This window comes from Vipera berus, assembly GCF_964194415.1.
Source record: "Vipera berus genome assembly, chromosome: Z".
Taxonomy (NCBI): Eukaryota; Metazoa; Chordata; class Lepidosauria; order Squamata; family Viperidae; genus Vipera; species Vipera berus.
This window is the reverse complement of record NC_138205.1, coordinates 35,832,183-35,847,475: the sequence shown is the minus strand read 5'-3', so window position 1 is coordinate 35,847,475 and position 15,293 is coordinate 35,832,183. Positions and strand designations below refer to the sequence as shown.

Sequence of the window (15,293 nt, the reverse complement as noted above, 5' to 3'; positions counted from 1 at the left end):
CACTGTCAGGAAATTTCTCCTTGATTATTTCTATCCATTGCTTCTTGTCCTGCCTTCGGGTGCTTTGGAGAATAGGTTGACCCACCTTTTCATTGTGGCAGCCCCTGAGATATTGGAACACTGCTGTCATGTTACCTCTAATCCTTCCTTTCATTCAACTAGACATACCCAATTCCTGCAACCTTTCTTCATATGTTCTTCATTCAACTGTATTATTTCCTTGGAGAAATTTTATAATCCTTTAGCAATGCTGCCTTTGAGCCAAACATTATGTAATAATGACATATTTAATCTCCATTTAAAAGGAGGCAAAATTGAGATCATGGATTGAAAAGACCTAATACAATTGGAGCATTATCAGAAATTGCTGTTGTTATAGCTATATTCTTGCTTAATATATGAACCCTGTATAAAATTAAGATGCTATTGTTGAATAGATTTGATTTTTAGCTAAGTACAACATAAAATCTTTAATGGGAGAGTTATTAATTACTCTATGCACAAGAATGGAAGGATACTTTAACACTCACCATGAACAAATGGCTGCAAAGTTACAGAGATGGCGAAATTGACTGATTGCTTTAATCAGAATTTTGTTTCTGCTTAGAAACCACTATTGGACTTTGTGCTTGAGATGAAAACAAATGAAATGAAATGAAATTTTGATTTGGGATTTTGCTGACTAGATAGGTTTGTTGTTATAAGCAATGGCTAGTATATATTATTATGTATAAGTTAAGGCTGTATGTTATTACACCATTCTACTGTGCCAAAAAGTCAGTGCTTTTCTCTTTCTTTCCCCCTTTGCCCCATGCTTTTTCCTCTTTCCCTTCCTTTCCCCTATTTTCCATTTTTTTCATTTTTTTCTTTGTATTTTGGTATTTTATATTTTGGCAAGTTAATAAAATAATTGAAACCAAAAAAGAAAACTGAAACGAAGGAAAAGTTGATCAGGATCAGTGTGAACTCAGCATGAAGACTTCAGAGCAGGAGAGTGAGGGTTGGCCTTAGATTGGAGGCGAGGGAAAGTGGAGGACAGCTTTGGATTTGAAGGCTTCTCTGCTTGTTGATTTAATGGTGATTAACTAGCCTTTCTATCCCAACATCTATTTCTATCTTGGTCTTTTCTGCAGAGAGCACTTGTTGATACACATTTGAATCGCATTCGGAGCCTGGAACAGCAGTTAAGGCAAAGAGATGGCAACACTTTCCAAAAACTCAACTCTCAACTTCAAAATCAAGAAGTTCAGTTCCGATCACTTCATGGCACTCATGGTGATTTTTTTTTTAAATTTCTAGTCCAGAGAACAAGGTATTGACTGTTAGGTTTGAAACCAGCTTTACTCAATTGATTTCCTCCAAAGTTTGGAACTACCAATCCCAGAATTAGATACCCTGGGTGGAAATATTGGGAACTGTAGTTGCAGCACATCTGAAGATACTTGTTTGGAGAATGCTGCATTAATCAGGGTTAAGAGGAATGCAGATGGTTGAGTTGCATCAAATGTAGGCAGTAATCTTAGTTCATGAAAAACAGCTGAATGTCCAAAGGGTCAGTGAAAGGAGATATGAGCAGAAATAGGTCAGTGCTCAGATTCCAGAGAGGCAGAAGATGAAGTTGGATAAATTAAGGGATTTGTGGTGAAATATGTCTTTTGAAGTCAGATAGTAGTTTTCAGACTGTGAGGTCAGGTTACTATTCAGAAGCTGTACCTAGAGACTTCCAATAGTACATTCACAACAATATTTATTTGTTCATTTATGCATAAATAGAAGTAAAATATATAATAAATTATAATATTAGTATCTTCCGTTTTTATTGTGCAACAATCTTGACATTTAAAATAAAAAAACAATTAAAATGGAATTAAAAACCATAATACTTAAGTATCCAGTAAAAAATGTAATATAATTTACAGACATACAACACAGCTAATAACATATAACATAAATGCTTTAAAATCTGCCAGTGTACTATAGTATTAATATCCAGTTAAAAATATAGAGCAATGCCAATTATTCAAAGAGCTTTGTGAATAGCTACACTAAATTGTAAATATAATGGAGATGTTGTATGCAGATAAAAATGTTGCAGACTGAAGAGGAATTATGAAATCACAGTTATGAGGCCAATGACTTCTATACGAGTATTTCCTCTATTGAATTCAGTAATTGTAGTTGGGGCCATGTCAATCCAGGACCTGATACCAGATTTCTACCTGATTATCAATATAAAACATTCTTCATTCTGGGATCCTGTGAGGATGAAACATGCCGTGTACCAGCAAGAGTTCCACAGTTAAGTTTTTAAAGTCTTGGAAAAATGGAGCAAGTATATTGATAATTCAAAACTTAATATATTAGGCTGGCATAGCCCAATTTGTTTCCCACGTGTAAATGCAGGTTATTCACATTATGGTACACATATTTGTCAGCCAGTAGGTGGTGCTATGATTCCTTGAAACTTGGCTGTGTGCAGGATAGTAATTTCCAAAATAGTGCCTTCCCTTTGACCTTTACTTGCTTTGAATTCATCAGAGAAGCATAAGGAATACAGGAAAGGGACAAAATGGTTAATCGGTAAATACAGACCAGTTTTCTGGATGGTTTTACCTATTACCTACTCATTTTTGGGAGCAGATTTCCTGCTTTTTCATAGAGGGCAGCTGTCTATCTCTGAGAAGATCTGAAATGCTTGTTGATCCTGACAATATAGCGTTATGTTATTAGAGGCATATCAGAATGGAGGCTTAGCTTCTCAATTTATAGGTGCTGCATTACAAACAGATCTTCGCAATTGCATAGTCAATCCCTGTAATGGAGATAGCCAATCTATTTCAGACCAAGGACCATAACTGGTCTTTGAGATGTATGCTGCAGGCATGCTCACCACAAGTAGGGCAAAGATAAAAATTAAAGATCTTTAAATTAAATTCAAATAAAAATAAACTACCCCATAAATTTACAGTTTAGAATAGGAAGCTCTATGTAAGCTTTAGGGTCTGAGATCTGTTTTAGTAAGAATACAGTTATAATTTGGCTGAAGCCAATTTAAAGATAAGGGAAAGCAAACTTGAAAGCTCATTCGTGTATGATAGTCCCACTTCAAGATTTGCCTTCTATCACTTTCTTTCTTTGGTTCCAGCACCTAGTAGTGCCACATATATTCTTTTTGATTCCCCCCCCCCGCTTTTTTTTTTTGGCATCGTCTTAGACAATGTAGAAATTAACCGGATGGTTAGCTGTACCATTCTTGTGATAATTTCAAGGCTGCCAGCACAGCCAGGTGGACTCACTAATGGAGAAAAGGCTCCAACAGAGCCTTTTGCTAGGCCCATCTCAATCTGGGAGCCAGTACTGTCCAGAACTTTCCAAATTGTACGATCTGCAACAGATCATGCCTCCTTATTAATAATTCTTTATTCTCTGCCTTTTCTTCCTAATTTCATCATTATGAATATTTAAAATCAGTAATTGAAGTCAGTAAGGTGAGTGTTCTGTCATTAATTCTGCCCTACGATTTAGAGATTAACCACAAGTCTGCTTTCATATTTTGAAGTCTGGTCAGGAGATCCTTCTCCTAGTTTACAGTGGCTAACAAAGATTGTTATCACACAGGGGTTATTTTCGGAAGCTATTCCTCAGTATTGTTGGTACAAATTATTGGTCCTTTAAAAAAGTACAAAGAGTCTTATTTCTATGCAATTCCAGTTCTGAGGAACTCAACATAACTGTCCTTCATCATTTTGAGAAACAATTAACCCTGCCAGTCTGTCTTCCATCCTGCGATCTTTGATAATGATTTTCTCTCTCTCTTCCCACCTTTTTTACTCCTCCCCATCCCTAGTACTGGATCGCTCAATAAACTGGCCAAGTCCACGGAGCCTGGAACAAGCAGAAGCCTTGGAGGTTCAAAGGCTGGAAGTGGAGCTTGAGAAGTCAAGGCAGGAAGTCCAGAACTGTCAGCACCGGGAAGAACAATTGAAGGCTGAATGTGAAAGGTTGCAGGCAGAGGTGAAGCAGCTGCACGAGACCAGGGCTCAGGTACTTCTAACAGGATTTCCCTGTACTGTTACTTAATATCTTAGAGATCTTGTTTGAGACATTTAATCACTTTTATTAAAAAATCAAGGCAGTTTAAAATGTTATTTGTAAAAAAAAAACTCTAGTTGAGTTCTCAAAACATGAAACTGGTAGAAATAGCAAATACAAGTAGTCCTCAGCTTACAACCATTTGTTTAGTGATCAGCCAAAGTTACAATGACACTGAAAAAGTGACTTACAACCGGCTGCCCCATGACCATCTCAGTATTCCCACAGTCATGTGATTATAATTTGGGCGCTTGGCAATCAGCATGGGTATTTACAATGGTTGCGTTATCCTGGGATCATTTGTTTGCAAACTTTAAGCTGGCTTCCAACAAGCAAAACCAATGAGGGAAGCTGAATTCGCTTAGTGGCTATGTGATTCACTTAACAATTGCAGTGCTATGTTGAAAAAGTTGTAAAATTTGGTGTGACTTACTTAACAACCACCTTGCTTAGCAATTAAATTCTGGTCCCAATTGTGGTCATAAGTTGAGGAGAACCTGTAATTTGGAAAGAATTTTCTGTCTGTAGTTTTTAACAGTATAACATTTTGGGGGATGTCCATGGTGCAAACTGTTTGGTGTCGAAGGTTACTTAAAATACTCTTGGAAAATCCTGAGGGTTGTATTTTTCTGAGGTTTCTGTGACTTCTGGGTATGAAAATATCTGAATCCTGTTAGCATACCTCCCACCTTCAGAATTTAATGTGATAAGACATGGTCTTAGCTGATAATTGCAGCTAGATATGTTATATGTAAAGATGTTTGCTGTATGAGACTATGCAATTGAATTATTCTCATCCCGCTAATTAAAAAATAAATGTAACTGAGATAGGAATTTCCTATTATTTGCTATAATCCCAGAGGTTTCAATGAGGAATATCCATCCCTGGCCATCTGTATTCAAGCCAGTGAAACTAGACCACATTATACAACAAACAAAAACTCTTGTCCTACTCTATGGGAATATCCTGCATCAGTCATTCTCAATCTTAGCAACTTTAAGATATGTGGCCTTGCCAGAATTCCCCAGCCAGCTTTGCCTATTGACTTTTGTATCCAAACTCTTCAACCATTCCCTGATTTTCTGAAAAATCTGCCTGAAGTTCTTCAGATATTTTCCACCTACTCATTTAATCCACAATCATTAGTTAAACACATTGCTTATATAAAATAAAGGTGTATTTTTTTTCTAAAAACATGTAGTAGCAGAGCTCACAGGTACAAATTAAGAAATATAAAGTTCCTGTTCTATATTTGTAATATCTTACTTGACAGCTTTAATTTTTCTAGTGTCCTGGTTGGAATGAATGTTGTACATCTAAAGCAGAAAGAAGTAGAGAAGATGCTGTAGTCTTTCCAAGCAGTGACATCAGACAGGGCGAGAGGAGTCAGTCTAACACCAGCAGCATCAGAACACAACCCCCATCACTTGTCTACTTTTCTCCAGAAGAGAGCAACTTGTGATGTAACCTTGTTTCTCATTCCAAGGAAAATTGTATTCCCCTGTGGATGTTGTTCACCTTTTCTTATATTGTTAACTTTACAACCACCAGCATTCTTCAGTCCTGACCATGCTGGCTTGGGAAGCATAGTAGAGACAATTCAGAGGACTATAGGCAAAAGCTTCAGACATGAAAGATTATGGAAGTCCAATTAAACTAGTTTATTGCTAATCATGTCTATGGCCCTGAATCTTCTCATCTAATAGTAAAGGGATTAGATAAGGGTCAACAGAATTCAAGGAGGGTTAAACTTAGTTCATTTGTGGCAACATAGGGATTATATGCTGATCTCTATTTTAACTCCACCCCAGGTTCTGCCACTGTCTCTCCTACAAGAGCAGGACGTTTATTTTAGTCAAACAAATTAAGTCCCATTTTCAGGTTGTGGCACTCAGTTACTGAATTACTGATTAAAAATCAGAAAATCACTCATACTTATTGTATTTGTTAAATAAGTTTCCCTTTTTTAATATATAGATATTTCTTATTTTATATAAGATCGCTAGGATTTAATTCTCTAACTTTCCTAATAATATATTGATCAGTATATCAACTAATAATATTTGAGGGATGACCACAAATATAAGGGGGTCAACCTGTTTTCCAAAGCACCAGAAGGCAAGATGAGAAGCAATGGATGGAAGCTAATCAAGGAAACCTGGAACTAAGGAGAAGTTTCTAATGGTGAGAACAATTAACCCGTGGAATACCTTGCCTTCAGAAGTTGTGGTGCCCCATCACTGGAGGCTTTTCAGAAGAGACTGGACAGCCACTTGTCTGAAATGGTATAGGGTCTCTGGCTTAAGCAGGAGGTCAGACTAGAAGACCTTGAAGGTCCCTTCCAACTCTGTTATTCTATGTTATATATACTATGATTCACCAGGCTAGAAACAGATACTGTGAGTTCTACTCCTCCCTTAGACATAGACCCAAGTGGGCAACTTTGGGTTAATCAGTCTTTCAGTTCTAGGAAGAAGGCAGTGGCGAATCACTTTTAAAAATGTTGCCCAGAAAATTGCACAAGCATGCCTAGGCAATAGCAATTCGTGAGACATGTTTTTTGCAATGATTCCAGACTCAAATTAAAATTTTAATGAAGAACTTTAATGGAAACCACATGGATAAAAATCAAATTGAAATAGTGCAAATAAGACCTCATTTGTTCCATTTACAAAATAGAGCTTCCCTCTAGCTGTGTTCCCCTGGCTTGTTGTACTGGGGATTGTGTAACCATGAGGATATATTTATAACAAAGTTTGCTCTAATTTTTCTTAGGATCTCGCAGCTAGTCAGTCGCAAAGGGACATGGCATGGGTGAAGAAGGTTGGAGATGACCAGTGAGTGCCATTCTTATTAGTAGATAATCATGTTTAGTGGGATGGAATTACCTTCATGTTCAAGTGCCAAACTATCAACTTGTGAAATCAGATGTATTGAGATTTGATTGACCAAGATAATCTTGTCCACTGTGATAAAGCTCCAATTCTAAGAGGTTAATAGTTCTGTTACTTATCACAGGAGTTGGAAGTGCCACAAAGATTCCAAAAAGTTATTTATGTGAGTATAGGTGGTGGGTGCACATAATTATTCAAGGCATTTACATTTAGATCTTGCCTTTCTACCTGATAATATCTCTCCAGCATTGCTCATAATAAAAAAAAATAAATTCTTCGTGTGTCCATTCATGGTTGGCCAATGAAGAATTCCATTCCATTCCCCTGGACATCTATATGAAGGCTTCAAACATAATGACAGGTCTATAAAATGCCAATTCATCAAATACTGCTTTTCAAAAGATGTCCTAGTTATCAATCAAAGCAAAGCAGCTTTTAGCTGCTTTGATCCTTAAGGGTGTAACTCATCCCAATATCTGGATAATTGAGATAATGCAGCACAGCAAAAATAAAATGATTTTTATTATCTTTTAAAAACAAAATTCTTATTACAGGTGAAGTACAGAGATTCTTATCATAATGGGATAACCAACTCATTCAAAAATGCTGTAATGGTTTTGTAAAGAAAGAGCTATGAAAATGTGAACTCTTGATTTCTCTATAAATAGATCTTTGAAGAATTGACAAGATTCTTTCATAATGGCTTCTTTAGTTTTTCTGCAACAAACCAACTTATTTGAACTTTCATGTCCTTGGAAATCTATCCTTTCAGTATCTCACTCACTAGCTAGCTGAGAGCAATCTAAGTGTTGTACTGTATACTAAATAAATTATTTTGTAGTCCCTAAGCAGAACAATGTCTAAATCTGACTTTAAAAAAGCTGTATCTGAAAACCAGCAAGGAACGTTTCCACAGTATTTTGATGTGGACTTCAAGGTAATCACTCTTGAACTAAGGAATTCAAAGGTCAGTTTCATAACAGAAGAGCAGATTTGAAATTTTAGGCATTTTAAGATTTAGATAGATTTAATGGATACCAAATCTCTTATCATGCTCCATATGCTATTAATCAACACATCAGTGAGAATATCAGTGTCATCATCAACAACTGTGTTATAAAAAATCATAAGTAATTATTTCCTATCATTTTTCCTATCATTTTAACAGTTCCTCTTCCCATTTATTCTATTTCTTCTATTTATGTATCTATTTGATTTATATAGTCATCCATTTCACATAAATGATTCTGGGCTGTTTACAAGATTAAAACGAATCTACCCACCAAAAACTCTGCCACCTAAGGATGAACTGTTAAATCATTGCACTGTCAATAGTAGCTGAACTCACCTAACCCCAGACCCAAATACCTAGAAAATGGCCAAGATGTTAGTGTCTTGGGGAATGTTAACAGGATTGGGATAATATACCAAGGATTTCATGAAATTGCAGCGGGTGAAAAATGTCACAATAACTGTGTTATCTTTTAAATGGCCATAAAAACCTGTACTTTTTGTTGTAGCAACAACACAGCAAGTTTCTTGGCTTTGGAGATTCATAGAGTTGAAACAGCATCCTGTATTTACCAAAACTAGATCTCCTTATGCCCTTAACTGATAAACTATCCTTTGTGGGGTAAATGTTTTCTGGAAAAGCAAACTTTATTCCATTAAAACTTATGCTGTAATAAGTTTCTTTAAGGGGCAACAGGCTGAACGGTTTTGCTATTGCAAGCCAACAACAAACCGTTTGAAAGTTTGAAGATATTTTGACTGATTTCAGTTAGTTACATCATGTTTCATTTGATGCTATCTTTCATGTCTTCCAATAGTAATTTTCATGTAAAATGGAAAAAAGAGATGTATGTTTAATCAGTAAAAGACCAGCACCTTGTATTGTATTTTTTTAACCAGGCACACATTTCTTAAAAATGACATTGTTTGAACGTACAAAAGAAAGTATAAAGCACAACTACTGTATGTGGAGAGTAAACACTTATCTTCAATTTAGGATTTTAAATCTGGGGTAGCAGATACTTTACATCTAAGTAAACTGATATTTTTGCCTACACTTCATACATGATTAATCCAGAGATTTTCATGAACCAATATGTAATCAACTTTTTGGTGTACAGCGCACTTTAGTAAAGTGCTTGATCTTCAATCTTTTTTCCTCTTAGTATATTAAGCCAAAATGGGAAAACTAAGAAACAAATTCAGCACTTTTGTGTCACTGTCCCCTATTTATTTATTTATTTATTTATTGATGGGATTTATATCCCGCCCTATCTCCCGAAGGACTCAGGGCGGCTAACAACAAAACATATAATAGGTACAGAAATCAAGATAAAAATGAAATTGAGAACATCAGTGCAGTAAATTAAAATTAGAGAATTTAAAAAATGAATTAAAAATACTAAATATAAATTAATTAAAATGCCTGTCAGTCTAGGTCAGCCTGGTGGAACAGGTGTGTTTTGAGGCCGCGGCGAAAGGATTGGAGGTTTTGGGCCATCCGAAGCTCAGGGGGGAGCTGATTCCATAGGGTTGGCGCTCCCACAGAGAAGGCCCTCCCCCTGGGGGTCGCCAGCCGACATTGCCTAGCTGACGGTACCCTGAGGAGTCCTTCTCTGTGTGAGCGTACTGGACGATGGGAGGGTCGTCGGAGTTAGCTCGGGAGTTCATGGCTTCCATGACAGCCATGGGCCTGACCCAGGTTATTGAGGGCCCGACTCATGAGGGGGGTCACACTCTTGACCTGGTGTTTCTGTCTGGACAGTGGCTGGATGATCTGGGAGGGGGTTCTCCGTCCATCACCCCTCTGTCATGGTCAGACCATTACCTCCTGAGGCTAGTTTTCCGTCATGCCATCCCCCGCCGCTGGGCGGCGGAGCCGACCAGGTGGTTCCGCCCCAGGCGCCTAATGGACCCAGATCGGTTCCAGAGGGCGCTTGGGCCTATACCTATCACCCTTACCCACAGCCCAGTCGATGCCCTGGTGGAGACCTGGGAAACGGCAGCCACCAGGGCACTCGACTGCGTTGTACCCATGTGACCTCTGACCCGACGCAGATCCCGTTGGGCCCCATGGTTCTCTGTGGAGCTCCGGGAGATGAAGCGGCGGAGACGAGGTCTAGAGAGCGGTTGGAGATCCAGCCGATCCGAATCCGACCGATTGCAGTTAAGAACCTTTATAAGGTCTTATCTTGCGGCGATAAGGACGGCGAAGTCTAACTACTTTGCCGCCCTTATCGCGTCCGCAGATAATCGCCCGGCCGCCCTGTTTAGGGTGACTCGCTCCCTCCTTAATCAGGAGGTGAGAGAGGATCCCTTGCAGGGACGAGCCGAGGAGTTTAGTCATCATCTGGCGGACAAAATCGCTCGGATCCGGACCGGCTTGGACTCTGACTGGGCAGAGTCTAATGTGGAGGAATCAGGCGGTCTTGAGCACGTTATCTGGAATGAGTTCGACCCTGTTTCCCCTGATGATGTGGACAGGATCATGGGGAGACTGAGCACCACCACCTGTTTGTTGGATCCGTGCCCCTCCTGGCTAGCTTATGCGGCTCGGGAAGGAACACGAGGCTGGTTCCATGCAGTAATAACTGCTTCCTTGAAGGAGGGTGTCTTTCCTGCCGCCTTGAAGGAGGCGGTGGTGAGACCCCTTCTCAAGAAGCCTGCTTTGGACCCGGCTGTTTTAAACAACTACCGTCCAGTCTCCAACCTTCGCTTTCTGGCGAAGGTTGTTGAGAGTGTGGTGGCGCATCAGCTCCCTCTGTTCCTGGAGGAAACTGATTATCTGGACCCGTACCAATCGGGCTTCAGGCCCGGACACAGCACGGAGACGGCATTGGTCGCGCTGGTGAATGATCTCTGGAGGGCTAGGGACAGGGGTTGCTCCTCTGTCCTGGTCCTATTAGATCTCTCAGCGGCGTTCGATACCATCGACCATGGTATCTTACTGCGGCGTCTCAGGGGGCTGGGAGTGGGAGGCACCGTTTTACGGTGGTTCTCCTCCTACCTCCAGGGCCGCTCGCAGTCAGTGTTGACAGGAGGGCAGAGATCCGCCCCGAGGTCTCTCATTTGTGGAGTCCCTCAGGGGTCGGTTCTCTCGCCTCTCCTGTTCAACATCTATATGAAGCCGCTGGGCGAGATCATTCGTGGTTTTGGGGTGGGGTATCATCAGTACGCTGATGATACCCAACTTTTTCTTTCCACCCCGAACCAACCCAGTGATGCCCTCTCCGTGATGTCCCGGTGCCTGGAGGCGGTTCAGGTCTGGATGGGGAGAAACAGGCTTCGTCTCAATCCCGCCAAGACTGAGTGGCTGTGCATATCGGCATCTCGGGTTAACCAAGTTATTCCATCTTTAATGATGGGGGGTGAGGTGTTACCCCCCGTCGATAGGGCTCGCAACTTGGGCGTCCTCCTGGATTCACGGCTCAATTTCGAAGACCATATAGGAGCTGTGACCAGGGGGGGCTTTTGCCCAGGTTCGCCTGGTGCGCCAGTTGCGTCCCTATCTGGACCGAGACGCCCTACGCACAGTTACTCATGCGCTTGTGACCTCCCGTTTGGACTACTGTAACGCTCTCTACATGGGGCTGCCCTTGAAGACCACTCGGAGGCTTCAACTGGTGCAGAATGCGGCCGCGCGAGTTGTAATGGGGGTTTCCCGATACTCCCATGTAACACCTCTACTCCGCGAGCTGCATTGGCTTCCGGTTGCCCTCTGGGTGAAATTCAAGGTGCTGGTTATCACCTATAAAGCCCTACATGGCCTGGGTCCGGGATATCTGAGGGAACACCTGCTGCCGGCATCAAATGCCCTTCGCCCAGTGCGCTCCCACAGGGAGGGTCTGCTCAGGGTCCCGCCGGTAAGAGACTGCCGGCGGGTGACACCCAGGGATAGGGCCTTCTCGGTGGGAGCGCCTGCCCTCTGGAACCAGCTGCCGGTGGAGCTGAGAACTGCCCCCGACCTTCGATCATTCCGCCTGGGCCTGAAGACCTGGCTCTTCGAGCTCTCGGGCCCAGACTGAGGAGGAATTTTTAATTTGGGGTTCTTTTTAACTGACTACAGGGTTAATTTATTTTTTTTTAATTTGGTTCTTAATTTTTGTATTTTGGATTTTTAATTCCCTGTAAACCGCCCTGAGTCCTCAGGGAATAGGGCGGTATATAAATATAAATAAATAAATAAATAAATAAAATGTTCCCGGCAGCAGATGGTCCTGCAAGTATCCCGGACCTAAGCCATGTAGGGCTTTAAAGGTAAGTACCAGCACCTTAAATCTCACCCGGAGGGCAACTGGTAGCCAATGCAGCTCACGCAGGAGGGGTGTAATATGGGAGTATCGGGGAGCTCCCATCACAACCCGTGCAGCTGCATTCTGCACCAGCTGAAGCCTCCGGGTGGTCTTCAAGGGCAGCCCCATGTAGAGAGCATTACAGTAATCAATACGGGAGGTAACGAGTGCGTGGGTGACTGTACGTAGGGCATCTCGGTCCAAAAAGGGGCGCAATTGGTATATAAGACGAATCTGTGCAAATGCCCCCCTAGCCACGGCTCCAATGTGATCTTCAAAACTGAGTCGTGAATCTAGGAGGACGCCCAGATTGCGTGCTCTATCAATGGGAGGTAACATCTCTCCTCCTATAGTCAGAGATGGAACCTCTTGGACTAAACGAGATGACGGTATGTACAGCCACTCAGTCTTGGCCGGGTTGAGTCAAAGCCTGTTTTCTCCCATCCAAATCTGTACCGCTTCCAGACAACGGGACATCATATCGAGGGCATCACTGGGTTGGTTCGGGGTGGAGATGAATAGCTGGGTATCATCAGCATATTAATGATATTTCACCCCGAAGCTACGGATGATCTCTCCCAGCGGCTTCATATAGATGTTGAACAGGAGGGGCGAGAGCACCGAACCCTGAGGGACTCCACAATTAAGAGGCCTAGGGCTCGACCTCTGCCCTCCTGCCAACACCGTCTGCGAACGGTCCGAGAGGTAGGAGGAGAACCACCGCAGAACGGTGCCTCCCACTCCCAGCCCCTCAAGACGACGCAGTAACATACCATGGTCGATGGTATCGAAAGCCGCTGATAGATCTAATAGGACCAGGACAGAGGAATAACCTCTATCTCGGGCCCGCCAGAGATCATTCACCAGCGCGACCAATGCCGTCTCCGTGCTGTGCCCTGGTCTGAAACCCGATTGGTACGGATCTAGATATTCAGCTTCCTCCAGGTTCAAAGGGAGCTGTCGTGCCACCACGCTCTCAACGACCTTCGCAAGGAAGTGAAGTTTGGAGACAGGACGGAAGTTGTTTAAAACAGCTGGGTCCAGTGCCGGTTTCTTGAGGAGGGGCCTTACCACCGCCTCTTTCAAGGCAGCAGGGAAGTACCCTTCACTCAGTGAGGCATTGATAACTGCTAGGAGCCAGCCTCATGTAACCTCCCGAGATGCATAGACTAGCCAGGAGGGACACGGGTCCAACAAACATGTGGCGGCACTTAGTTTCCCCATGATCTTGTCCACTTCATCCGGAGTCACAGGATCGAACTCTTCCCAAATGTACTCGGCCAACTTCATCGTTTTCCTCTCGTTAGATACTGCCCAGTCAGAGTCCAGACCAGCCCGAATCTGAGCAATTTTGTCCACCAGATATTTACTAAATTCCTCAGCCCGTCTATGTAGGGGGTCCTCTCCCATTTCTTGACTTAAAAGGGAGCGGACCACTCTAAATAGGGCGGCCAGGCAATTATCTGCGGACACAATGAGGGTGGTGAAGTAGGCGCGCTTTGCCACCCTCATTGCCACAAGATAGGATCTAGAAAAGGATCTTAACTGTGTTCGGTCAGACTCAGACCGACTGGTTCTCCAAATGCTCTCTAGGCCCCTTCTCTGGCGCTTCATCTCCTGCAGGTCCTTGGAGAACCAAGGAGCGAGTCGGGACTTGCGCCGGGTCAGAGGCCGCAAAGGGACAACGCGGTCGAGTGCCTCCGAAGCAGCCTGTTGCCAGGCATTAACTAAGGACTCGACCGGGTTGTGGGAGAGGGAGGTGGGAATCGGTCCAAGCGCCATCTGGAATTTATCTGGGTCCATCAGGCGCCTGGGGCGGAACCACCTGGTCGGTTCCGCCTCCTGACAGCGGGGGGGTGACGTGACGGAGGCCCACCCGCAGGAGGTAGTGGTCTGTCCATGAAAGGGGTTGTGATGTTGGAGTAACCCCACCCAGTCCATTTAGCCACTGCCCAGAGACAAAAATAAGATCAGGCATGTTTCCTCCCTCGTGAGTTGGGTCCTGAGTAAAAATTTGAGTCAGGTCCATGGCCGTCATGGAGGCCATGAACTCTCGGGCCACTTCTGATGCACTGCCCAGGGAAGGTAGATTAAAGTCTCCCAGTACCATAAGTTTTGGAAATTCGACCGCCAATCCTGAGATGGCGTCAGGTAGCTTGGGTAGAACCGTTGCTGTGCAGCTTGGAGAGAGGTATACCAGAAGTAGGCCCAACTGACCACCAGGACCCCATCTTAAGAGGAGGGATTCACATCCGTCTATCTGAGGGGCAGTGGCCTCCCGTGGATGGAGGGTCTCTGTGATAACGACCGCCACACCACCTCCCCTACCCTGAGCTCGAGGTTGATGCAGCACACGGAAACCTGGAGGGGATAAATCAGTCAGAGGGACCCCTCCCTCTGGGCCCAGCCAGGTTTCCGTGATGCATGCCAGGTCTGCGTCTTCCTCCTCGATCAAGTCATGGATGAGGGGAGCTTTATTCACAACAGACCTGGCATTAAAATAGATCAGCCTGAGCTCAGGAGTCAGTCCTCCCTCTTCCCCAGGGCAGCAGGCGAGAGCCAGAGGGTCAGAGCGCGCCACAGCAAGAAGATAGCATGGGCGTGATCTCAGATTATGATATGGCCCTCTGCTCCTCCATCTGCTGCCATTCCCAATTACTGTGGGGATCGGTATCCCTGTCCCATCCCCCTGGTTTACAAGACTCTCCTCGGCCCTCATATTGCCGCGACCATTGGCCAACCTAGGCTGAGACAGGTCCGGTAGGATCTTCCCCTCATTCTGCTGGGCCTGACCCTCCCCCCTCCCTAACCCTTCAAAAATTTTTAAAAGAAAACCCAAGAGCCTCTTCTTGGCGCCATGCCACCTCTCGGGGTCCCAGGACCCGTCATTAAGGAAACGGCGGCGTAGGTCTGATGGCCATCTCTGAGAGAGGGGGGAAGCTCTCAGGGCAAGTAGCTCACTTCTTGGTGTAAGCCATCAGAGGTGGAAATAGGAGTAAAGGA

At 43.4% G+C, this 15,293-nt stretch overlaps 1 protein-coding gene across 1 annotated transcript in view; it reads left to right on the top strand.

Moving 5' to 3' along the window:
* The window catches only part of TBKBP1 (TBK1 binding protein 1), a 99,394-nt gene that overhangs the window by 46,204 nt on the left and 37,897 nt on the right, over window positions 1-15,293 (top strand). Inside the window, exons 5-7 of the mRNA XM_081343811.1 lie at window positions 1,134-1,275; window positions 3,848-4,044; window positions 6,869-6,930. Of these exons, the coding sequence (XP_081199937.1) occupies window positions 1,134-1,275; window positions 3,848-4,044; window positions 6,869-6,930 (401 nt within the window). The remainder of the gene's footprint in view (window positions 1-1,133; window positions 1,276-3,847; window positions 4,045-6,868; window positions 6,931-15,293) is intronic.